Source organism: Pagrus major, chromosome 4, assembly GCF_040436345.1.
Source record: "Pagrus major chromosome 4, Pma_NU_1.0".
NCBI classification, from domain to species: domain Eukaryota; kingdom Metazoa; phylum Chordata; class Actinopteri; order Spariformes; family Sparidae; genus Pagrus; species Pagrus major.
This window is the reverse complement of record NC_133218.1, coordinates 22,349,255-22,376,092: the sequence shown is the minus strand read 5'-3', so window position 1 is coordinate 22,376,092 and position 26,838 is coordinate 22,349,255. Positions and strand designations below refer to the sequence as shown.

Genomic DNA, 26,838 nt, shown 5'->3' with positions numbered 1-26,838 from the left:
CAGGATATCTTAGCTTGGGCTTGGAAACAACATGTTTTTAAAAGAAAAGCCTGTGTTACAGACTTAAGACATTGATTTTTGAAAGATGTGGATGTTTACCAAATTAATGCAATATAATTCAATAATATATATTTATTTTTTACTATTTTATAAACCTTATTTTCATATTTTCATCTACCTTATTTTATATTTTTACATTTTTCATTTTTCATTTGTTTTAATATTGCTCTTTTTACATTGTTTCTTTTTTTGATAGCAGGGAGTGCCATCTTAGTTACTAGCGCCAAGGAGGTTATGATTGGGTCTTGGCCCAGAATAGACCCCATTGCATTTTGGTGCAGATCCGGGACGAATCCAGCAATTTGGTCTCACTTTCTTTAACATTGCGAGATGGGGCGTTTTTCCGCCATTTTCGTGAATTTCTCAGGGAATAAAGCACGGAACTTGATGAAAAAAATCAGGCCTATTTAGGTGGCTGGTATCTATGCGTGAGTACAATTTGATGCAGATCCAAATAAAAATCTGGAGCTAGTGGACTTGTTATGTCCATGTCCATATGTTTTATTTGATATTGGATTAGGCTTAATTGAATTAAAGGTGAATGTTGGGCTCTAGCTCTGTTGTGCTGCACAGCAGCCCAATGACGATGACGTTTTTATTGAAGACCTCTCTTAAAGACTACTAAGTTTCTGAAGTACTCTTTTAAGACCAAGGTGAACACAGCTCATGTTATTGTCAGTTTCTGCCAGTTACCACAATGAAACTAGAGGCCCTAAAATTGTCACGGCCATATCACATTGCCAGTCTATTTCTTAAAGAGCACCATTGGGTCATCCCTTATGCTCTAACAGGCAAAACAAAAGCAAAGTGAAGATATCATGACAAACATTCAAAGCATTCAGAAATGCTTAACAGCATGCAAGGAAGCCCTCTGGCATAACTACTTCCTTTCCATCATCTCAAATCTCATAGCGCACAGTGAATGATCGGATCAAGGTATCCATGTGCAAAATCCTGCATAGGTTCCAGGGATGCATCACATTCCTTTTTGAAAAGCAGTGAAAATGGTCTGTTTTCACTTTGTATGCACACCATCCTTACATTCCAAAAGTACCCAAAACTCGGAGTGGAGTTTTCAAACACATTGTGTACTGAAACGATCATCGGGTCAATACTTTGGATCTGTTTTGAAACGAAGGAAATGGAGAGGAGTTACAGTACATCGTTAGATGACCTCCCTCGATTCCAAAACACAACCCAGATTTCTGATTAATTCGTTGTGGTGTTATACATACAAATTAGGATCAAATGCTTTGCACAGGTGTAAATGGAATATGTGCCAGTAGCTGGCTAAATGAAACAGACTGCTTAAAAACAGCTGTAATAGGCATTTGCAATGATACTATTTCTAGCACTCACAAAGGAATTGGAGGTCACATGACACAAGGAGTTTAGAAATCCAACCATGTGTTTATAAAGACTACATGTGTTACTGCATGTGAAAGTACAGTCCTATCATTCAATGGACAAACTGAACATCAGGACTTCAGTTTAAGTACAAGAAGCCAGATATTTGTGTCACTCTATGTCATTCACATTGGACCATCTGTTGGATTCACCAAGACTATTAATGCAAAATTGCTTCTTTTTTTCAAATGTATAATTTACATAATAGGAAGGCAGTTAAAAGACATGTTAATTCATTCATAAGGAGACAGTAGAAAAAGCAGAGCACAGAACAGAGGACAGACAGGATAAAGGGGGAAACAGGGAGGCAGATGTTGGAGGCAGCAGCAGGAGAACAAGATTGCAGTCCACAGAAGGGAGATGGAGAAGAGGATGAAAAGGATAAAGTGGCATTTACTTTGTTGGGGCCCACCTTCAGATCTAGATACTCCAGGTCCTTCTTCAGTTGTATGTAAGTATCATCAGCCTTTAAATGAGCAGTGGAGAGATAAATCATTTGAAATGAAGCTGCAAAAGGATAATGGGTGACCAGATGAGTCCTAAGTCTTTTATTTTCCGCAAACAGAACTTTAATTAACTCTGTCTCAATTACAGTTTACTTCTACCTCTGTATTTTTATCCACAGCTAGTGAAGCCAAACTGCAATTAAGTAATGGTATCATTTTTGAACTGGTTTAATGTCTCATGTTTGACCTCATACACGACTGAGCAACATAGGTCTCGTGCATGACATGTGGTCAAAGTGAGTGTACGCATGGAGGATGGCCAGAGAATGGTTGGATGTTAGAAACTGGGTGGAGTTGTCATTACAGAGCACTGTTGCAGCTTCATTGTGGTGTGCTTGTCTTACAGCAATGCACTGTTTGTGAACAGGCTCAGACTGTGGCCTGATGGCTGCTTCAGAATGAAAACATCAAGAGCAAAGATGTATCAGAGCACGCACACACACACACATAGAAATGTGTTATAATTATCACATATTCTTTTTGTGGCTGTGCAGGGTTATGCATCTATAAAACAAAGGAAACGTATAAAGTGCAGACACAAGCAACATGCTTCAAAGATGGCATATTACTTTTTACAAATAGAATAACACAAAACTCTGGAAGGTTTTTAAAGTTTTGAACGAGGTGGATGACACTGACACTGACTAAAAACACACTACGGTAAAGCTTAAAGGCAGTCTGGACAGTCTGAAGTGCAGCACAGCACAAGCCAAAATGGTTGAACAAACAAGGCAACCAAGCAATGTCAACAGACCACACAGTCTTATGAATGACAGGGAATTAATGTATGGGATTGGCTGAGGGAGAGGGGGACCACAATGCACTGGCAGGGGTTGCAGTGTGCTGTAGAGGAAGTTAGGGAAGAACGGGGGCCCCTGACCTGCATGCTGGGGCCTAGAAGGCCGTTGTGCTGGTGGTGCTGCAAGTGAGCGAACGCATCGCCGGGGCTATGCACACCAGCCATCTTGGCCTGGTGCCTCCGAAGCTGAATGAGGAGCAGAGTCAGCTCCTCTGGCTGAAGCCGAGCCCGGGTTTAGGTGGCCGGAGGCCAGTGAAAGGGCAGAGGGATGAGAGAAAATACTTGAGAACCATATGGGCAGTACATTAGCTGGGAGAGCCAAGCGGCTGGGAGGCCAGTATCCTTCTGCTTCATCAATGTGCTAAGTATAACTTAAAATGTAAAAGCTAGAGCTGCAATATGTAGCCTGGGAGGATGGCTTATTGTTCTATCACAGACTGTCTGAAGATAAGGGTTATCAGAACTGAAAACACTGAAACAATTATCAGAATTAGGGATGCACCGATTTTGAAATTCTTGGCCGAAACTAGTAACAATTTTACCAACAGCTGATGCCAATGTTTTTTTGTGGTTGTATATCTGATTTTTGTTGTTATCTATTCCACCTTTTGGGGCAGGAAAAGAAAAAAATCTTTAAAAAAAAAGACTAACTAAACTGTTTTAAGTCATTGAGCCCTTCATTACACTATCTTTGAAATTATCATTCCAAATTTATGAAGGAACCTTTAATTTAACCTTCTTTCATATTAAAGATGATTTTTTTTCTGAAAAAAAAAAACTGCTTCTAAAGCATTTTTAGTCCGCAATACAACAACCTACTCAATGATAAAAAATGTTTTGTACTTTTTCAGAACCTTACAAATCATGGCAGGGATGTTATGTGCCGATAGCAGTCAACAAGGCGAATATCAGCCGATAAATCAGTGCATCCCGAATCATAATGGCTTAAAATTAGCCCAGCTTTATTCACAAAATCAGTCAGCTCAATCAGGTCTAGTTGTTCATAACTGGATCGACAGACTTATTCAAAAAAGTAATTTCCCTAAAACACTGACTTTATATATTACAATTACATATAAAATGTCAGTTCTTCTCTGTATTTAATGTGAAGTATTTCTATCATGTTGTGTCGATGTGAATAAATTAAAAAACTCAGTATGCTTAAATTAAGTGAATGCAATTTTTCAAGTATTATACATAAAAGTAATGCATTACATATGGATTACTTTTATGTATAATACATAGTACGTATAATACAATTATTTTTTGAGTGGAAAACTATATTTATAATACATGACAGATATCTTTGTTACGACCCCATTCCAAAAAAAGTGGGACGCTGTGGAAAATGTAAATAAAAACAGAAGGCAATCACTTGCAACCGAACTGTGTTTATCAACAATGGTTTTACGAATTGATATCCTTAATCCAATCATGTGTTTCACAAAGCGGTGAACCTCACCCCATGAACTGAACCTGTCGAGGATGCCCCTTTCATACCCGATCATGATACTATCACCTGTTACAGATGAACCTGTTCCAAAGAGGTGTTTTTTGAGCATTTAAAAACTTTCCCAGTCTTTTGTTGCCCATCCTAACTTGTTTGAAACGTGTTGCTGGCATCAAATTCAATCAAAAATCAATGAAGTTATTGAAGTAAAGGATTAGATATATTGTCTTTGTACTGTTTTCAATTAAGTATACGTCAAAAAATGTTTAATTTATGTTTTACACAGCATCACAACTTTTTTGGAATCTGGGTTGCAATAAAATCAAGTTAAGTAGTGAATGTAATAAAGAGCATCATACCGTTTTGCCATGCAAGCTGGGTGCGCTGACAGTGTGTGTGATGTAGCCCATGGCTGGCATGGACCTTCTCTCTATTTGGGAAGTCTGTGGAGAAACAAAATTCATCAACTTGTTATTACAGATCTAATAGAGTCAAATCAAACAGAATGTCTAATTCACTAAGTAATCTTCAATAGAGTGTTGAAAGGGAGGGATAGACCACTCTATCACACTGAATCAAAGTTAAACCATTGCCTCCAAGTCTACAAACAAACTTGACTACACAGCAGATTTATTTTCTCATCTATCCTTTTCTCCCTTTCATCACTCCTACTCTTTTCGAAACAAGGTGTGCCCTGAGTTTTACACGCTACAGGGCCTGGAAAATTTGACGTTTTTGCTTAACACACAGAATTAGCGAAAAAACGGGCCCACTACTGAACCTTAAAAGGACACAAACAACAAGAGATTTAATTAACTACACATAAATTAAACCAAACCTGCTTTCTTAAAATAACATTTGTTTGCTACCAGCAAGAGAAGCACTGTAAGCCATTCCCTTTGAGATTCCCATGCCACTATTTTTTTGCTGTATAATAGGTTTTTTATTTAAATGCGAGATCAGAAGAAAGAGACCGCTGCTGATGTTTGAGATAGAGAAGCGATGTTTATAGGGTGCTGAGGAGCCCTGGGCAAATTGGATTAGCTGCTAATAAAATATACTTCTTAATGATATTCCACAGAGGTATACAGAGCGCTATTACTAAAGCGCACTCCAGCCAGAGAGCACCATCAACCTCAAAGATGCTGGGTGCACCAAAAAGTTCATTACAGACTAAATTTAGTTCCCATAACCATTGCTCCCTCTTGCACAGTCACTGTGGCTCCCTTTGTTAAAATTTATCTTCTTCTAAAGGGCTCTCCATAATTGTGCGTCATTCTATTTTATGGTTATAATTAGTGTCTTGACACTCGGGTGAATGATGGAGGAAACAGAGCATCTGCAACACTTTGTTTACTTGTGTAAGGCCAACGGGTTGGTCGTGAGGCTTGTGTGTATTGGCAAATGTGGTGACGGTTTGGAGGGAGATCTTTTCACATGTGGAGGGTGTGGTAGGCAGACAGCGCAGGGTGTGGATGACAGGACGGCCCCTCGCTCCGTCTCCTGTGGCGGTGGCGGTGCTGTCTGACGGTTTGGGGAACGGCGGAGTAGCAAACTTTCACTCGCACATGCTCACACCACCTGTGGAGTGGGGCCTGGGTGTGGACTGTGTGAATCTGTGAGCGATTCACATGAGCATCAAAGTTCGGAGCCTTCTCATGCTCCTCCTGCTAATCTTCCCATGGTATCCTTGTGAGCTCACACAACATCCCACAAGTCAATAGATACCTCTCTATCCAGAGTTACCGTGAGAATGAGACTGTTGTCATTTGGCTTTCTGCATGTGAATTATCGTATTTCAATTCAGTCCCATGCCAATGACAGGCTGCTGACAGTTACTTTGGGGTGAGACAAACATCCATCTATCATCTATAGCCGTTTATCCTGTACACAGCACATGTTGAGCAAAAGGACTCCATCTTTGGGGTAGGATAATACACTTCAACCAGTCTTACTATGAGTGTAATAGCAGCCTGATACCACACTGGGAGCAAACCTACTGCTGCCCCTCCCCAATCAACACTACTCTTTGCCAGTTTGAGAACATCCAGGAAACATTGATCTGCAAAGTATAAGCCTAATTAATCAATTATTTTGCCTATTGAATGTAAAAAATTTGTGAAAAATGCTCATTACAATTTTCCAGGACCAAAAGTGATATTACTTTTGTCCAACCAACGGTCTACAACTAAAATCTATTTTATTTAATCCAATCCTCATATTGGGGGATCCGGAAAGTCAGTGAAGTTTCATAGTCCACAAAAAAACCTCTGAAGCTTGACAGCTAAACAGCTTTGCAGCATTATACTAAACAGTTGAAGTACTTGGGGGGGACTTGTTTTAAAACCTAAATTTAAATTTTTTTAAAAAATTAATTAAACCTAATTTATACCGTTGACACCCTGTGGAGCTTGCACACCTTCTTCACCCTGGAGCTTAACAGCTACAGTGAAGATTTCAGCCCTAAAAAGGGTCTAAAATGTAATAACCAATCCATCAATTTGGCATCTCAGGGTTTCTGTAGACTTGGATTACAGCAGATGAGTTTTATAGAGCTCTTTTTTTTCAGTAGTTTTTTAACACAAGTCCCCATTTACTGCGGTTGTTGCTGTAATGCTTTTTCTGCTGTGAAGGTCCAGAAATGATTTGTGGCCTTTGAAACTTCCCCAATTTTACAACGGCTAGATATTAATAAAACTTTTTATTATTATTTTTTTATTTTTTTAGGTTAACTTGACGTTACATGTTTACACTGCTAAATGAAATAAACTATATTGACAATGTTCACCTTAAGCAATGAATATGTCAGCTAGAAGAGTGGTATTACTCTTTTATGTGTTATAAAATAATAAAATTATTTTATGATGCTAATGTTCTATGGCATGGAGGTATACGCTGCATCAGCTTGTAAATACATGGCCCATACGTGTTAGTAGCATAAATTCCTTGTTGGTTTTGGTCTTTTTGTGGCATTTGTTGATATTGATAGAATAAAATGTATGATCAAGTTAATCAGTACACTTACATCAGCTTTTTATTTATAGTTTTATAATGAGAATGTTGACTCATTGCTCTACATAAAGAAATTATTCCTAGATTAGACTGTGTGCTAATCTTGGGTACAGTATATACTTAATTAACATCTGGAGCTGACATGAAATATCAAAGAGATCGATATATAACAATATCTTTGAGTATTTAGAACTACATGTAATACTCTTTATTTCAAAGGTTGATTGGGAAATAAAAACAATTTTAAAATCAGTTTTATATTTCATATTGCAGGGGAAAAGTAAATTGTTGTCCGTCTAGAGCAGAAAAATATCAAAGATGCCTCCTGCTTCCTGAATGTGTATCCTACCTGAGAGAGTTGGGCACAAATATGGCCGGGGGAGCTGGACCTTGTGCTGTCCCCGGTTACGACTTCATCGAGGGGCCTAACTGTGCGTCTGTCTGAAGGAGTGTGTGGCCTGCGTGGAGACAGGGGTTTGAAGGAGGAGGGGACTGATGGTGGGACTTCACACGGCGACGGAGGGACAGAGATGGACCGTGGCATCTCTACAGTAACTCTGAAAGATGAAGAGTCTGTGAAGTTGGGCCCGGTGTAGATAGGAGCGGTGGGGCTGCCGTGACGGAACTGCTGCCGCTGCTGCCACTCGTACAGCTGCCACACCATTCCCTCCTTGGTGGCCATGCGCTCATCGGTGGACATGCGGAAGTGGCTGAGACGGTCATGGGCGTACTTGTAGTCACTGGGCAGGTTGCATGTTGCTGGAGGGGAGTTGCTGCCAGACGGGAGACGGGGAGACTTTGGCAGCGACTGATAGGTGGCATCGGCTGTGCTGGCTTTGGGCTTTAAGGGGGGAGTCCGCCGAGGGAGGTTATAATCAGCCGAGGGAACACTGAGAGAGAAAAACACAGAAGTATTTCAAAGAATTTCATATCATCTGTTCACAATGAGGATTATTTCTCTATTCTCTGTCAGTCTTCATGTTAGCCACTAGAGGGCAGCATTTACTCAAGTTTTTTTCACTATCATTCATGCTGCTGTTATAGAGAGACTTTGGTCAATTCAAACTGACTGTATAAAGTCAAACTGACCTCTTTGATGGGTCACTTTTATGAACTTTGACCCACTGCTCCACCTGAGCCAGTGTGTTCTTCCTCTGCACATGTTTCTCAGGGTCCGGCCGCGACCCAAAACCCCTCTGATACACAAGATTGCCGTTCTGTTCCGGTGGCAGAGTCACTTGGATGACAGTTTGCTGTCCGTTCTTGTGGACGGCACCATCGACAGAGTCTGGAGACAGTCTCTCTGCTCTCTCCTCTGTGGCCGACTGGCTGGGCCTTGCTTGGATCTCTAATCCGTACCTCAACTCATCTCCATGAGCCAGCTGAATACTTTTATCTGGAGGTTCTTCTCTGTCCGTCCTGCGAAGGCTTTCTGGCTGAGGTGAGCTCTGGTTGATGTGGACATGGTTGGTCTGTGGGACTGCCTGCTGTACAGCCTTCTTTGGCTTCTCCACCTCTCTGTGAAAAAGAGACAGGATGATTAAATGTATCAGCAAAAGTTATTCTGCCTGTGAACGACTAAAACAAATTGCTTTGTAGAGTATGCACTGAAGTGTTAAAGTGCTTCATTTTTCATCCATTACACACAGCTACACTCATCCAGTTATTCAAACGTCATCTAATTCCACTCTTCATTGTATATTATGATGGAGTGCAGCACTATTCTTTAAACAAGGGATTACACAGCATTAAGCAGTGGATAAAAAAAACAATGGACTCTCAAATTAACCTTTTGTGACCTTAAAGGTAATTTGCTTTTGCTGAGTTTCTCCTGGAAAAGATCGGAGACCAAAGGGAGTAATTCATTAACTTTTCATCTCTTTTTTTCAATAGAGAGTAAAGACGGAGAATGCTGGAGAATGCATGCAAAGTGAATCCCTGGGAACAAAAATGACTCACTTCGTCTTCATAAAACAGCTTGGGGTTAAAGTCTTTTCCCAATTCAGGAAATAAGACATGATTTAAAATGTCTCATTTTCAAACTGCATACACTTAGAGGTTCCTTGTTTCTGTAGAAATAATTAATGAGAGGTAAAACATGAAGGTGGGCACAGTGATTAAAGGTGTATTTTAGTACTGAGCTTTATGTTACATGCAGGTAGAGGTGATTGGGCTTTTGCCGTAAGGGCTCCACATCTGTGCCGTAACCTTCCTTTGAGAATCAGTCAAGCTACCTCAGTGAACTTTAAAAACTGAATTTTATAAAAATGGCTTTTAATTTGTGTATTTACTTGCTTATGCTCTTATTCATTTGTTTTTTTCGTGGATTTTTAATGTCTTTATTAGTTTTTATATGTTTTTGTAATGTTTTAATTTCCTAATTTCCTCCTGCATTTAATCGTGTAATTGTATTGTGTTTTTTCAGTTTTGTGAAGCAGTGCTACATAAAAAAGTTTATTATTATCATTATCCTTATTATTATTATTATTATTATTATTATTATTATTATTATTATTATTATTATTATTATTATTACTACATGGTCTCATGCTAAATGGCAAGTACTAACCTCACAAAGGGGTGGATAATGAAGTGATATTATTTATTATTTCTTCATTAGTGCAAAGCATTTAATATAAACTTCAATAAACTAAGATTGCCATGTGGAACAGAGTGCTTTCCTAAATACAAAAATGAGGAGTGCTGACTCACATTGGCCTCTAGGTGGCACTATTGCACAGGCCATTCAAACCCTGCAGCACGTTTGACAAATCTCAGTTGTCCTAATGCAGCTTGTAATGCATTTACCACAGAAACAATAGTAACAGAATGTATTGCAGATACACAGCCATGAATATTTTAAAAGATTAAACATTCAGATCTGCTTTGTGCAACGTGATAAGTGTTATAAAAACACATTCTACAGTAGAACATCTCTTAAGCCTCATCTATACCAGACCCAGGTGCATTTTACACGCATGCATGTGCGCACACACACACACACACACACACACAAACACACACACACACACACACACACACACACACACACACACACACACACACACAGAGACAGGGAGAGAGAGAGAGAGAGAGAGAGAGAGAAACTGCAGACATCTCAGTGCCCCAGAACAGACGGACAGGGTTGGACCTGCTGTGAAAAACTGCTCATGCTGATAAACTAAAGCCCATGTAGGTGAGAAAAAGAGTGAATTTCAGTTATGAAACTTAGACTGTGATTAATACATTAGAACCTCAACACATTATGGACTAGTCAACTGATGACTAAGGAGTACTATTTGGTAGACACCCAGGTTCCCTTTATAATAATTTCTCAGGACATATTCAGTTCACAGAGACTGCTGGCCTTAATGAAAGGGGAGATGAAAATCAGCCAATGGGAGAAGTGAATCCTACTCTGTAGAGCGAGACCAACCTCTTTATGGTGTGACTCTGCTGCATCAGCGCAGCCTGGTTCATGGCCCGGATCCAGCCATTCATGTCCTCCTGTGTGTCCGCGCTGAAGAAATATGTCCGCATCCCGCAGTGTTCTGCCTGCGAGCCAATCACAGAGTTCTTATTGTAAATGTAGGAGCGCATTCCTGTATGGCTCGCCTATCAAAGAGAGAGAGAGAGAGACAGATCAGGGGGGAGAAAGAGAGAGGATGGATATGAGAACTTCTTACTGAAGACAGGAAAAAGCTGCCAGGGAGGCTGATGAGTGGAAAACTTTGCTTTCATGTTTACTGAGACTGACAGCTGTCACCTAAGTGAGGACAAAGTTTGCAGCAATACTGCAAAAAAAAAAGGACAGGGTGGGAGCAAAGTGCTGCAGCAGGAACAATGTGAACATTGAGCTGTTTCTGGCCACACAAAAAAAAACAAAACATTTCACAGGTTATATTTTCCAATTGCTTTTCAAGAAAAGCTTATGCAAAAAAATATAAAATCCCTGTAGCACACATAATTAGACAGCAACAGCAGCAAACAACCATAGAGTAGCAACGAAAAGGCTATTATGGGCATCTGTTACTACTTAAGTCAGGATAAACACACACACAACACACATTATCTTGCCTTCTGTTATTTCTATGCGGTGGTTATAGATCTGTCCTTTGCACAGTTTTATAGCTAATGAGTATTTCATTTCCTATTGTTTCTTCCCAAATATTATTTTCTTCTTCCTTCACAATCATATAGAGTACGGTCTCAATTTAAATCTGCAAAACATGTTGTCCTTATTGACTATATATGCAGTAAAAGTGTGCAAATGATTAGTAAGTAATGTTTTTTTGTCTCACGTTAATTGTCACTTCACAATAACAAAATTCATGAATAACTGCTGACAATACAACAGGAGCATTTACGCCACAAGACTTAACTGCAATATACTGCACATGTAGTGGGAAGTCTGCAATCTTCACTGAGTCCTATACCCCAACATGCAGCTAAAACAACACACACAATCTGCAAACATATATCCGCAGTGACAGAAAAAGGGTCATTTATTATTTATGAGGATACAGTCCTTTTTTATCATATGTATCCTCACAAACAGAACAATGTAATAGTTACTGTTGTTGTCCTGTTTCTGAAATCACTCTCTGCTTATGGTTGTCTTTGCTCTTATGATCTGCCCTTGCTTATGTCTGTTTTTGCTGTAACCTCTGTAACTTACATGTCATGTGTGCTTGCTGGTGTTTGCTTTGTTGTCTGCTTGTAATTTGCTCTGCTTTAACTGCCGCCCATGTCTTTGTCCTGACTTTACTGTAATTGACATGCCTTACATGATGATTGTTTTTTAAAACCTTTATCTTAATTTTAGGTTGCCTACTTTACACCTGACCATGGACTACTGAAAACTAGCCTCTTAGCTGAATCTGGCATACTTACAGTAATGTTCATTAATATCTCTGAGAAATAAAGTGAACAAAATCAAAATAAATGAATAAAAATAAACATGTATACAGTACTTAGTGCAAAGATGACCTAACTGTAAAGGAAGCTCTGCCTTTTAATTAGTCTGTTAATTAAAAAAAGCCGACTTCACTAGCTTACTGGCAGGTTCAAAATTTTAGTAGCCTAGTAGTAAAATATGTAAAGTAAAATATGGTCATGAGGCAATTAGCTGATAGCTAAAGGAGACATATTATGCTCATTCAGGTTCATAATTTTATTTTAGTTTGTTGCGACTAGAAGAGGTTTGCATGCTTTAATGCCTAAGTCACGAGCTTAGGCATTGAGCCATGAGTCAGTTTTCTCATATTGTCCAGTGCTGCTGCACTGTATTCCCCCTCTATCTGAGACACTGTTTTAGCTCCTGTCTCTTTAAGGCCCCACCTCCTGAATACCCGGTCTCCTCTGATTGGTCATCTCACACATGCCTGAGCCAGCACTGCTAACATCAACAGAGCAGCTGTGCTAAAGGTTTCAAACTAGCCGCCAGGCATAAATTATGCAAATGTATGGCATGGTGACATAGTGTGATGTCACAAAGTCATGAAATTAAAGGCGGGACTACTGACGAAGCGTTTCAGGAGCCTCTAATTAACTACATGCACAAGAACCTATATAAAACACTGAAGGAAAGGAAAAAATGAAAAAGCTTAATAGGTCTCCTTTAATATAAGCACCCTACTATTAAGTGTAACCAAAATCATTTAATCTTTATGTGAAAATATGTGAGAAGCCAAACAATCCGCCATAAACCCAACAAGGGACCTGACGTAGAGAAACGAGTTCATAGCTTATATTGTAGTTTCTATTGTACAAGTATTTTAAGTACAGCAGGGGGCAAATTGCTGATGGCAACAAACATCCAAAGAAATGCAATGAAATCAGAGAAGAGTGGGAAACCCTGTCGTCCCACCACTCCAATCATAATGAGGATGTGATAAGTGATATGGAGCCTGACAAGACAAATACCAGAGCCACTGAGCGTATACATTTGTGAGATTGATCAAATGAGTAACCGTTGTGCTCTGTCACTGTCCAAGAATTGGAAACTATAAGAAGAATGATGCACTGAATGTGCAATTTTCTGTTTCATTTAAAATCCAATTTACTGGAGGACAGTACTGAAACAAATGTGTGAATTCCCCCCCAAAAAGTTCACAGTGAAGTTGTTTACTAAACCTAATGGCACCCCAGTGATTCTGGCATTGTCTAAAGGTGACTGGAGTCATGCCTGTACACGATGAGACTTCGATGCACATCTAGAAAATGTGCATCCAGCAGCTACTAGCATGATATGAAACAAAATGAGCTGAGTATGGCGGTCCACTGATGAGGCTCAAGTGAAATCAAATACCTATTCATGCAAGACAGGAAGCCAGTGTGATTCAGGATGGCCGCCCCGCAGAGAACAGTACTCACTCCGCCCGCGCACACACACCGGGTCACAATGGGAGGCAATTGACCAACAGGGAATGAGAGAAACACAGTGAGATGAGCCAAAATAAGTGAACAGAAAACAGGAAGTTACAGCAGATCAGTGCTGACTCAATAAGAGAGGACAGAAATGGATCCAGCTGTGGTCGTGTGGCAGTCATCACAGAAGCAAGAATGAGAGCATCAAAAGTGTTTCGATTCCTTACAATCAGACACACAATCATGGCCTCACGACACAGTATGAATATTTCAGATAAGCACTGTACCAACTTACACAATATGTTTTCTTATATTTCCATTAAGTGCTAATTCAATTGGTTTGAAGAATAATTCAAGTGTCACCATCTCTAGTCCTTTATCATAGTAACTGTAGTCTGTAATTCTTTGTACAAGTAATTCTGACACATCTCATTGTCGAACAACATCAAACACCGGATGAGCTGTTGTCAAGCTTACTTAGCAGTAACAGAAATTTTCCAAAGCACCTCAGATACGCGTAATGAATCCTCTGCTCTTTAATGCATGATGGCTCAGGGAGAGCCGAGGGGAATAGAGATCTCTTAAATATGGGGAGGTACAGCAGAGCCCTGGCTCATTTCCTCTAACCTCACACACACTCCCCTGCAAGTGGTGGGAGGAGACGGTGAATAGGCTGAATGTATAATTAATATCCCCCACAGCGCAATTATCAAACAAATCCATTGTATGTAATATGATCTTAAAAAAGATATGTACCACACAAGAACACACAGTCATGCTCACACACTCACACACAGAATACAAGAACAAAAGCCAAAGTACAAAGGAGCTGAACGGATTGCAGCAGAATGCCCTGAAGCTGCAGTGGTGCATCAAACATTCAGGCACTATTGTTCTTTGCAACAAGCTCTGTGTTTCCACAAAGGAGGAGCTGGGTAATGTTAACACTCCTGCTGTAACCAAAAGACATGAATCCCTTTGCTGTCCTCTGGCAGAATTCACAGAAGAAAGAGAGAAAAAGACTTTTTGCCGCATGCAAGAAAAGCTTCTGTCGCACTTCCAGATATGAATGACACTATTACCAAAATGTGGGCTGGCTATATTAGGTGCAGTACTACAAGCAAGTTTTATGCCATTCAGATTTCAGTAAAAGAACAAAGCTTTTACACTGTGGAGACTATACTGAAGACTGCCCTGCTGCAGCCTCTCCAGTACAATGGTGGGGATACTGAAACACAGCCACTGCTCACAATAAGTGAATAAAATCAGAGCAGGCACAAGTCTGCTTCACCTGAAGAGCAGATATGCACACGTCATCGACTCTTTAGTAATTGTACCAGAAGGGTTGTGCTGCAGCCACCCTGTAACATCAACTACAGGGTTTGTGTTAGGGCTGCACAATATTGGAAAAAAGTGACATTGTGATATTTTGGTTATCTGTGATATACATTACGATATGAAGAAATACAGGAATTTTCACTAAACAACTTGGATAGCTCTATTTGGAAATAATTAATCATTCTTGAATGAGAGGGGTGATTTTGTACCCCAGTGCATTTGTTCAAACAACCAAAGTAGGCCCTGCTTTTGGTTGATGAATTGATCAAGAATGATCAATGAATGTTTGCTGTGCATGCAGAGCCTGCATGTCACTCACAAGCAACTAACTCCCATGTATCCAAGAACTCAATCAGAATAAATGATCTCATATCAGACAGACTTCCCTTATAGATTAGTCATGGAAAATGAGAACCTTGCAAGTTTTTCTTTTGTATCAAGCAGCAAAAAGTTGCAACAGGATGTGTTTGATTTAATTTGCCTTTCTTTACATTGCAGTTTCATGCAAACTCTTTCTCTAACAACAATGTGAACGTGAGTTCAGTATCAGTGCAAAACAGTACATTTATCCCTATCTTATTTTGTGAATTTGTTTTTCAAATTCAAAACCTTTTTTTTCTGTTAACCCCCCAAGACATAGACTGCTGCTGCCAGCCACAAATAGCTATTGTTCTAAAATATTGAATAACTTTTTAATAGCTAATCCCATCCATATGCTTTAGAAACAATGTAAAAGGTTTCTCAGCTTTTCAGTGGTATCACACATGTCTTGTTTGGTCATTCAGGGTCTCTGTAGTGAAAGTGATTCTAGCAGCACATTCTGCAGTATTGATTTGTCAAGGAAACCCAAATAGTTTTTTCCTCTGGACCAACGGTTCTCCATGTTCAATGGATAATACTGTATACTTCTCTGAAAAAAAAATCACCCTTGCTTCAGTATCCTCTGTTATGATTTGATAACCTTTCTATTTACTCTTAACCTTTTTTTGGACACATCTACATGGTCAGTAAATGAAATATAGACAACTGTTTTTTCACAATGTAGGCACAATTTCAAATGGAAGTCTAAACCATCCAAGTACATTTCTTTAAGGAAAAAACTAAACTTCCTGAGGTTCTGTCTGAGTTCACAGTAAAAAAACAAACACCAAATTTTCATTGGTTTAATTCATTTAAAAATTCTGTTAAGTTTATCCATTCTTTGTCAAAGCAAATGTAAAATTGGGATTTTAAATAGCCAGACTGAAACTTAAGGTCCTGCTGAATCAAATGATTTATGGCACTTGTTGCTGACTGCTAGAATAGGGGAGGAAGAACAAAATACATACAGGAGAGTCAGGTGCTCCAAAAATTGTTCTCTGTCTTTGAGTGTTCATGTAATAAAATAACTCAAACACATCAGTTTTTTATGTTGTCATACTGTTATACAAGCAGCCTTAAGTGGCCTTAACTACATTAATAAAAAAAAAAATCTATAAATACAAAGGAAATCAGGAAATATATGATCAAACAATGAGTAAAAAAAACCATTGAACTGATTCCAGCTTTTTGATACTTGAATGTTTTTGATGCGCTGTGCTAGAGAAACATGTTGGTTGGCACTCACGTACTGAAGTTCAGTGCGCAGCCTAACAGTGAATCACAGATGGTATTAAAAGAAAAAAACATGAAGGAGAAATGAAAATGCAACGGAGGCAGCAGGGAGTACCCAACCAGCCTTCCTGTGTTTCAGGGACCACAGTAGGGGTACCCAGCATGTGAGGATTGCTATCAAATGCTGATGTAGCAGTGACTGTTCTTAGAAAAACTATAAATGAACACGTTTCACTGGCTATACACACATAGACATGACAACTCCTTATGTAGATCTGATTCAATGCCACTTCAGTGTTACCTTGAATGCGTATTTGCGGTTTATGTGGTCATCAGGCTCGACTGGTGCAATGACATAACTGGGCAGAGGGATGCTGCCGAGCACCGACTCCTCTCGGCTGTCTGTGAAAATAAACAGGTACTGTTACAGGCATCCAAAACAACAAACTCTAACTCTGCCAGGATCTTTAATGATGTTTACGAGTGACTGCAGATTTATGAACAGCAGGAAAATTAGTGCGGCATAATTCATGGGTTACTCTTGTCTGGAAGAGGCCATGTGGCAGCGCGTGGCACGAGGTGGCATGTGGCTTATCTATTATTCAGTGTGATTAATGCAGCAGAGGAGGTAGATACTACGGCAAACACAAGCACAGATTACATCCCATAATAAGACACTCGAGTTAATAAGGAGGGAGAAGAAGGAGGAAGAGAAAGCTGGCAAGAGTAAGAGACTGATATGCCAAACATCTAATTATAGGCTGTCATTGATCAAGAAATGTATCACTAAAGGTTTGTATGTCTGATTTCATAATTAAACTCTGACCAAGTGCACTTTTCAGAGACTCACCTTTGTAGTAAAACAAGCAGTAGTCTGACAAAACAAACCACTTCCTTTTCCACAGTCGCATTCCAGAGCTGTCCTGGAGGTGAAGGGGGAAAAACACGAAACACTGAGTATTTAGAAATCCTCCTCGCAGGGACACATTTTAATTAAAAAGCGTAGTTTGGGAACATAGCACTCGTTAGCAGCGAGGAAGTGAGTGTGTGTGTGTGTGTGTGTGTGTGTGTGTGTGTGTGCATATCATTAGAACAATAAGTGCATTTCATTTAATCTTTTTCTTTGCAGGATTTGGCACAAAGCTGAAGCCTCATTTAACTCAGTTTTGTAGGTCTCAAACTCTGGGTTTCTTCTGTGCCTTTTTGTCTTATACTTTTTAGGATTATGAGCCAGATTAAACTGGTTTAATAAAGGCAGTCTGAGCACTCATTTTGTAAATGTTATAGTTCACAGAACATCATGTTCTTCACAAAATGATACTGTTACAAAGAATTAGAAAGACAAAGACCAGATTCAGGGAAAGGGGGAACCCCAATGAACCACTAACTGCTCACAACAATGATGTAAACTGTCATGTGTATCCAACTCGTGCTCTGCTCCAGACAGATAGAGAATCTCACTTTCTGCAAGGACTGTAAACTTAATGTGACTACTGTGACTGATTTGAACAAGTGGTGACTCTTTCACATGTGCTCCTGGATACATCACAGGTGGGGTCTTTTTTCTTTCAGACTCACCTGTTTATAGAGCCACCCTCTCACCACCACTGGGATGTTGAGGTTTCTCTTAATAGCATGATCCCTCTTGCCAAAACTGTGTACTTTCCCCGTACCTCTGGAGCCCTGCAGACAGCAAAGAAAAACCAGAAGAGTTCATTATGTGGAAGCTTTGCTGAGGAGAACTGTGAGCCAATTTACTGTGCTTACCTGAGGTAACAGAGTGATTAATAGGGAGTAGTAGAGTGTACACCAGTGGTTCTCAAACTGAGGGTTTGAGAAAAAAAAAATTGGCCCCTGAAGGGGGGCATGGCAGAAAAAGTTTGAGAACCACTGATTACCTTCTTGGAAAGAAGAGAGAAACATTCTTTTGAAATAATAAATTGTCCTTCTTTCCTGGAACTTCCTTCTTTGAACACCCATGAGGAAAAGAGGAAATACCAGCTGTCTATTCCTGTGGATGTGTGTATACATTTATAATCTGGCATATTTTCAGACAAGGTCATTCCAGGCTACATATTATCTGTAAAAATCCAATCATAATCAGGTGTAAGGGCACTGCAGCAGTTCATGTGTCAACTTATGATAATAAATGAAAAATGTGGGTTTTTTTGGACTATTAGTTGGACAAAAGAGCCAAATGAAAACGTCATATTGGGCTGTAGGAAAATTTGACGAGGATTTTTCACAATTATTTGACATTTTATGGACTAAACTAATAACTGAATTATCGTGAAAATGATCAGCAATGATTAATCAATGATAAAAATAATCATTAGCTGCAGTCCTACAAAACAATCACCACAAGTGTATCTGTAAATCTACCCATCATTTACCCTAATCATTTGATAAATCATTTGGTCCGTAAAGTGTCTGAAATTAGTTAAGAATGTCCTTCAAAAGCTGCAAGTGTGTGTAGTAACATCTTCAATATTGTTTGTTTTGTTAGATCAACAGTTCACAACCCAGAGATGTTAAGTGTGCTGTCATATAAGACAAGGAAAAGCAGCACAACTCACATCCGAGGGACTGGAACCAGCAAATGTTTGGCATTGTAAATGCTCAGCAATTGTATGTATTGTAAATCTACTAATTGACTGTTTCAGTAGTTTAAAAAATTCAAGTCATTAAATGGATAGTTGTTTCTCACATTAAGTTGCACTGAAATGTACTCCAGTATTAAGGTGTGTTGTTTTTGCAACTGTGAAAGTAAAGTGGGACTGTGTGAAAAGTTCAACAGTCTTTTTGTGGCTCCCCAAGGTAGCATTAACACATTCAGACAGAAATGTATTACTGTCCTGTGCTTCTGTGGTGTCTCCCACATTCACTGACAAAACATGTTTGCAGCAAAAATGTCCATGATCGCTGTGGAAAACACAGCAAGTCTAACACAACACCGCACCCCTGTTCAGTCCCACAGGATGTGCATTTGGAAAAATGAATAAATTACTTCTCGTTGAAGCCATTAATCAGAATGAGATAATGTCTTCTGGAGTTTATTAAAGCAATTAATCAACATGAGCATTGACAGTTATCAAGTGAGCTCCTAAAGCAATTCTCCGCCCTCAAAAGAAATGTTTGGTCAATTATGTCAATAAGAAAACATGAAAAAACATTAAGGATTAATTATCTCTTTAGGTGTTGTTATACATTCTTTCTATTCTAGGTCTTATAGCAAAACTAACTAACACATGCTCTACATCAACTTTTGACCTCTCGGCAAAGAGAAACACTGATGCTCACCTTTGACCCTGCGGTGACATCTACTGCCACTGAGGTCACAGCCTTGGAGGACTCTGTGACCATGCTGGGGGATCTCTGATTGGCTGCCGACTTGGACATACGGGCTTCTATCCTACAGTTGAGAAGAAGGAGATTCGTGACAGACACAGGATGAGAAGCACTGGATTGTGATATTCCTTCCCTCCTCTGACAAAATAAAGACACGGTGGGAAACAGAGCGTGGCCCTGTGCTGAGCTTTCACATACAAAGGATATGACTCTTTCCTGACACCGCCACGCGACCTGTCACAGCCAATGGCTTCACAGTGGATGTGTTAATAGAGGAAGCTTCGTGTTCCAAGCACTCCAATGACACTTGGTCAGACACACACCCCGGGGCACACGTTATACACACCCGGATAACAAAAACAAACAACAAAGAGCCAAAGCCTTGTCTTGAAGCCATAAACACGGATAAAACACACACTTCTTTGGACATCTTCAAAGAAAAGTAGTGGCTGTTTCCTCCTGATCTAGGGTTTCAAAGTCAGGATCACTGTTGGTATAATTATAAGAAAATCTTCTTAACCCCTGCAATGCTGCAAAGTCCAACAGTAAGTGAACATAGTATTTTGAGGATTATTTATTACCTGTGTGCCCCAAGATCTTCAGTGCTTTACCTCCCTGTTGTGTCATTACCATATTGAACTCAATTTAGTAATAAATATTTTTTTCGCTTGTTAGTGTGGTTAATTTAGCTATGATTGATGACTTTTGAATAATTGGCTGTTGTTTGTAACTATTTGCAACTTGAACTGTTAAATGTATAAATAACTGTGTGTTACGGGAGCTCCTCTCTCCCATGGAAATCACTGCTCCTGAAATGCCTTTAATTCCATGACTTTGTGACATCACACTACATCACCAGGTCACACATTTGCATAATTTATGCCTATATTCACTGAGGAGTGAGGCTAACTGGGAGCTAAAACCATGACAGAGCTGACCAGTGATACAGTGAGCAGTGCTGGCTCAGGTGTGTGCGAGTTGACCATTCAGAGCAGACTGGGTATTTGGGGGGGCTTAAAGAGACAGGAGCTAATACAGTGCTCCTGTCATACAGTGCTGCAGCACTGGACAGTATGAGAAAAGTGATCTGTTTTTTTTGAGCAACTTACTGCGGGGGCTACACAACATTGTACCAATAACTATTTTTGTAATACCTAAAATAGAGTAACTCCTAAAGGTTAATGGAATGAGGTGGTAAACAGATCCAACCTTCAGCCGAGAATGACACAGAGGCAGGATACAAATGGGACTATCTCCGTTGACATTGAGGTAATTAATGCGATATATCCTTCAACACCAATGTAGAAGAAGATGGCAGTGTACTAGGATAATAATACAATTTTAAATATAAAAAGTCAGAGAAGAGAAATGTTTTCCATAAATTACATCAAGCCTTTTCAGAGTGTTGCATCATAGAATTCCTCAGAGACAATTTGGTTAACCAGAGGAAAGTCTTGATCTGAAATATAGAAAAATGTGACAACAAGGCAGCTCAACGGTTAGGCTATAGTTACTGTGACAACCACCGACAAACCTCCCGAGGCTTGATGTCTCTGTATATGCCCAAACATTATGGCTGCTTTAAGTAGAATGGGCACAGACTGAATCAAATGGTCAGGGTTGCACTTTTGAATATGACACTAGAAATTCAGGTTTTTTGAGTGGCCATATTGGATGTCCAGCAGTATCTTTTCTGTAATATTCACGGCCCCATTTAATCTACTTTTTTCCCAAAAGGAATGTGCTCATAAGGAGATGCATCATAGGTAATGGGACAGCAAGAATCAATTTGATTATACAAGGTCACAGAAACATTCCTTCAGAGTTTAAGGCAGAGCTGATTAAGTGATAAAATGTAGCTCCAGCAGATTGTTCATCCACAAATCCTCCAGACCTCCTGTTACACCTCATTTTAAAGGTGCTCTCCTGGGTTAAATCTGGCGGCTGTGCAGACCACTAGATAAAAATAAAAGTTAATGTCATGGTTACATAGAGCATTTTCCTGCTGTAAGGAGCCCTTTCAAAATGAGGAAGCTGTGACTAAGAAGAGGTGCAACTGGTCAGCAACAATGTTATTGATGGCCATATGGCCTGTCCTTGCTATTGAACCACAAACCCAACCATCCCATAACACAACCTGGGACAGGTTGGAGTGCTGTCATGTTGCTTATGCCAAACTCTAAACCTCACATCTCCACGTAACGACTAAAATTGAGATTTGCCGCATCAGATAACATTTTACCACAATTTTGTCATCGTGTTTCGGTGATCAGATGCTCCCTGTAGCTTCATCTTCTTGTTCCAGTGTGTTACTAGTTGAACAAGGTATGAGTTCAGTGATGCTCTTCTGCATTACTTGTAGACTTGCACTGGCAATACTTTCATATCTATAATATTTTGATAAACTGTTCAGCCCTAGCTTATTTGAATAATAACTTGCTAATATTCCCTCTCGCAGACCAAAAAGAAGGTATGAGGAAGGGTAATTTCTAATTTTGAAAACTCATCTGCAGCCACGCAACTCGTATAATTAATATGCAACTGTCCACTACAGAAGAGCCTCTTCCTGACGGCAAGAGTGAGCTCACAATAGGAAACAATGTGTGACCTGTCTCTCTGACAACCACTAACTGCATTGTTCCTCAAACGGGTTAAAAGCAGCACTAACTCTGTTGTTTTTTCCTACTTTGTGTGCTGCACTACGCTGGAGATAAGGAAAAGGAGATAAGCTAGAGATGTGTGTCAGAGACTAAAGCAAAAAAAAAAGCAGAACGACGTGAAAAAGAGAGAAACTACAGTGAAACAAAACTTACAGTATGCGCACTCACAGTCTGGACTGCAGCCAGCCTTTTTACAGGATGTTTCTGTCGTATCAAGGGGACTGTGCTGTTTTATGTGAAGCTTTCATACTGTTTACCACCACTGTCATTGGAATGGTTCCCCAGGAGATTTGTTGTGGCATGTGGTGGAGAGGAGCGATATTTCACATCACAAAGTGTCGAAGGGAGAAAGACACTAAGCTCTGTCTTTCCCTGCCTCTCTTGCTTTGATGGAAATGAGGGCACATTTGACGTTTCTTAATCCTTTCAGGCAGTGGGGGGTACATGAGGAGAGTTGAGGAATTGATCATAGTGTGATAATCCATAACAAAGTCAGAGCCTTCAGGCCAGCAAAGCCCAGGCAGATCGACCTCTCCGTGGGGAAGGGCCTCCTGAAGCTCTTTTTCCTGCTCTGCCCTCAATCCGATAAAGCTCTCCAGGGAACAAACTGAGGTTCTCCTGACTTGGAATTGAGTCAGAGATTCATGGAAGAATCCAACTTCCTTTTCAGATATCAGAGTGCGCAGAATGAAGTCCATAACATCATCATGAGAGTGAACAGAAGCGACATTTCGCATCCACAGCGAGGTCATGCTTGTGTCGCACACATTCAAGACTGAGACCGCAACCCAGCTGTCACGCTCTAAACTAAACAGCATTATGAAAAGAAGGGTGAGAGATGCTCAAAAGTATGGCAATAAAGTAAATAGACTTGGTTTAGAAAAAAAAGTAACCTTAAGCAGCAGTTAGCAGTGTGTGTACTGCAACACAGAGTGGTTTGGAGCAGACAGTGCTCTAGTTAAAATTCAAATTTACTCACTTTGTATTGTCTACATTGTTACTGAAGTGACCTACATCTGTGCTAAAGCTGCCTTTTTAATATCTCTCCTCTTCTGGATAACTTTACACAAGACACACATAATTCTATTATGTAGCTGCTTCAAGACAGGACCGTACGAATTGACGATATATATTGTATAACAACAGAAATACAACTATCATTACATAGTATGTTGTTATTATTTATTATTTTGTTGTCCAAATCACACTCTTTATGACAATATTTTTTATTATCTTTTATAATGGACAATTCTTTGCATTCTTCAGCACGGCATGGACGCAGGCAGGACATTTGCATCAGGGCAACACAAACAAACATGGAGAAGAGCGAACATGACACAGAACAAACAGGAGAAGGACTCTGACCAGCCAAGGCAAAACAAGGAGCTTGTACCTAAAAGAGGGGAGTACATTAATTATTATGTAATTATTTGGGGGTTTTCTGGTGTATTTTACCCTGTTTCCAGTCTCCTGTTTCCCTCCTGTGTTCCTGTGCTCCTCCCCAGTCCGCTTTCCCTCCACACCTACACTGCATCTCCTTCGTTAGCCCAGCCCTGTTCCCATTGTTGTTTCTAGCCTAGCAGCTCCCTCCCTGCTCTCTTGGTTCCTTCACTCATTCCCCCTCACCTGTGTTTCACCGCCTCACTCCACGTGCACCTCACCCCCTCACCCCTAGTTTAGTTTGTATTTAAGTCCAGTATTTGTGTTCAGTCTTTGTCGAGTCATCTGTTGTGTTTCCCCATTCCTGCTGTTGATCCAGAATAAAACTTCATCCATTGATATTCCTGCCTGCCATCTCCTGCATTTGGGTCCATCTTTGATCAGCGTGACAATCTGGATATGAAAACCTATATCGGGATATGAGATTTTGGTCAAAATCGCACAGCCCTACGTGAAGATTTGTGGTAAAACAGAACACGTCGTTGTGAAATACTGTAGCGTCTGTAACTAAATTCTTAAACCGATCAAAGGGGTCAAGTCACACAACTTATTTTACATTTATAGGATGTGTTTACTGTGGCCTTGCTTAGCACAAATATTGGAAGTCAGAGGAAGCCGTTAAGGTGGATATAAGCACAGCCCAAAATTGTGTTATGTGTTGTCCACCGCATCAATATTGCCAAATAAATGTTTTTTTTAGGAGAGAGTGTGAGGCAGAATAAGCTGTTGATCAACAGATCAATGCACAGGACATTGTAAATCAAAGGTTACATTTACAGATGGCTCACATGTAGCTATATCCTGGTGTCTGCTGGCCAGCTGTGGTTATCTATGTCAAAGACATGGAGCAGAGCTGAAGCCAGAGTCTGTCTATAAGCACGTATCTGCGTTTGCTTTTATGTATGCAAAATTTTATTATGCTTGCTGCATGCTGAGACTACTTTTCTTAACCTTGTGCTGCTTGTTTCATGACATCCTTGTCCTTGATAACTGATGCTATTCTTACCATAGCTCAAAGAGATTATGAGTCACATTTCAAAGTAAAAGCCTCCTTCTGCGACTGTTGAAAATATGCTGGTATACAAATCCATGGCTCAACGGAACTGAACTGAGGATAATGAAGAGTTTTAGCAAATGACTGACAGCGGAGGATGCAGATGAATCACAATCAGTTTTGCGTTGCTTTAAGAGGCTGTGTTTTAATTAGTGAGAATGTGGAGGTCACATTCTTGTCTCTGTGGAATCGGTGCTATGCATGATCATCTTACAGCAGCCAGCTTAAATACGATCAGACACCTGCTGCCTTATATTGCACTCTAAACCTGCCGTACAGCATTGATGGCTTTGCAGGATGAGATTCACACAATGACATAAAACAACGATAAATCCAAATGCCACGCCACGGTGACATAGACTGTAGTGTCCTAAAAACAACATCTAGAATGAATCCAATTCTCAACATTTCTGTGTTGGTAGAATATTTATGTCAAAAAGGTTTCTCTCTTAAAAAAGACAACTTCCTATTAGTGTGTCAGTCACAGAGTCAGGTTTCCATTTTTATGACTTCAACTACTATGAGAAATGATATGATGCACCAGAAAAAGTACAGCCAGCATAAGCATGACTTGGCTGATTGATGAGATGGATTCATGACTCCAGATGTGATATGAACACAGTCAAAAGCATATGTGAGCGTCAGCTTTTCCATTACCATAAATCCTATTATGGCAGTACTTTGAGGAATAATACTTAAGAGTCTCTGGGATCCAAAGCCACTGAGAAGTCAATGCAGTCATTTATGAATGATGTGATGGAAATGCATTTAATAACATCTAATTTGATTTTTTAGTGTTTTGACTGTGACTGCAGCTCATTTTCCTGATAAACTGCTCTTGCTCTGCTTGTTACTGCAGAACAGACATCTCCCCCCTCGTCGTGATATGCTTTATCAGGGACAGTGACAGGCTATTTCCCAGTCTATTTCTGGACTCCCACTGCATGACCTTGAACTAAACCATCCGAACATTTAAGCATGCAGTGTATGCATCATTCTCAGGGAGAAAAAAAAAGAAGACTTACTCACCTGTCTTGTAGTGTGTATTCTGTGTTTTCAGGTGAAATCTGTCCAGTCACAGGGTGCCGAAAGGATGTTGCCCTAAGGTTGTGGCTGCAGAACAGAAGAGGGAGGATGGAGGGAAATCAAAATTAGTGTCAAGTCTTTAATCACATTCCTTCCTGATCATGTCTTTCTAGACGCTATGTATGCTACAAAATGTTTAGCTCACAATGAACGCCTTAGTCGACTGTAAAAGAATCTATGGTAGCACTGCAGCCAGGTGGGGAACCACAGCTCAGATTCTTTTAAAAAAAAGCGTAGGGCTCAGCACTCTCCTTTAGCCAGCTCGCCGGGCTTTATTGATTTCAGTTAGATGGGGCCATTCATTGCTTTAACTAGAGCATGAATGCATGTTATTGTCAAAGGATAGAATAAGAAACAGATAAGTGGCTGCTGGTGCCGGTGTTGACAGGATTAAAATATTGAGCCATGACTCTGTTTCTATATATTGTCATCTTTTGAAAATGTATATGTAACGAGGCAAAGGCAGGATTTGAGATATTTTATTTACAATTTCACAACAAAATAAACAAAAATCAGAGAAAATATCTAGTAAACACACACTGTTTTGCAGCATTGAAGGGAAGATCAACAACCCTGGTTTGACTCACTGAAGCATCATCATATTGATTAACTTCTTCTGAAGTTTCTTATGGTCTAAAAAAAGAGATTTAATCCATTTTTAAGAACTGATGTATTTATTACCATGCCCAACCTTATCATCAACCTTCAAGGCAGAT

General features: G+C 39.9%; 1 protein-coding gene across 1 annotated transcript in view; it reads right to left on the bottom strand.

Annotated features, from left to right (window-relative positions):
- plekha7b (pleckstrin homology domain containing, family A member 7b) overlaps nt 1-26,838 on the bottom strand; it is an 81,840-nt gene that overhangs the window by 15,819 nt on the left and 39,183 nt on the right. Inside the window, exons 4-14 of the mRNA XM_073465234.1 lie at nt 26,066-26,149; nt 19,835-19,946; nt 18,113-18,217; nt 17,385-17,457; nt 16,836-16,936; nt 10,671-10,849; nt 8,324-8,752; nt 7,584-8,124; nt 4,582-4,665; nt 2,854-2,988; nt 1,880-1,933 (exon numbers count right to left, since the gene is read on the bottom strand). Coding sequence (XP_073321335.1) covers nt 1,880-1,933; nt 2,854-2,988; nt 4,582-4,665; nt 7,584-8,124; nt 8,324-8,752; nt 10,671-10,849; nt 16,836-16,936; nt 17,385-17,457; nt 18,113-18,217; nt 19,835-19,946; nt 26,066-26,149 — 1,897 coding nt within the window. The remainder of the gene's footprint in view (nt 1-1,879; nt 1,934-2,853; nt 2,989-4,581; nt 4,666-7,583; nt 8,125-8,323; nt 8,753-10,670; nt 10,850-16,835; nt 16,937-17,384; nt 17,458-18,112; nt 18,218-19,834; nt 19,947-26,065; nt 26,150-26,838) is intronic.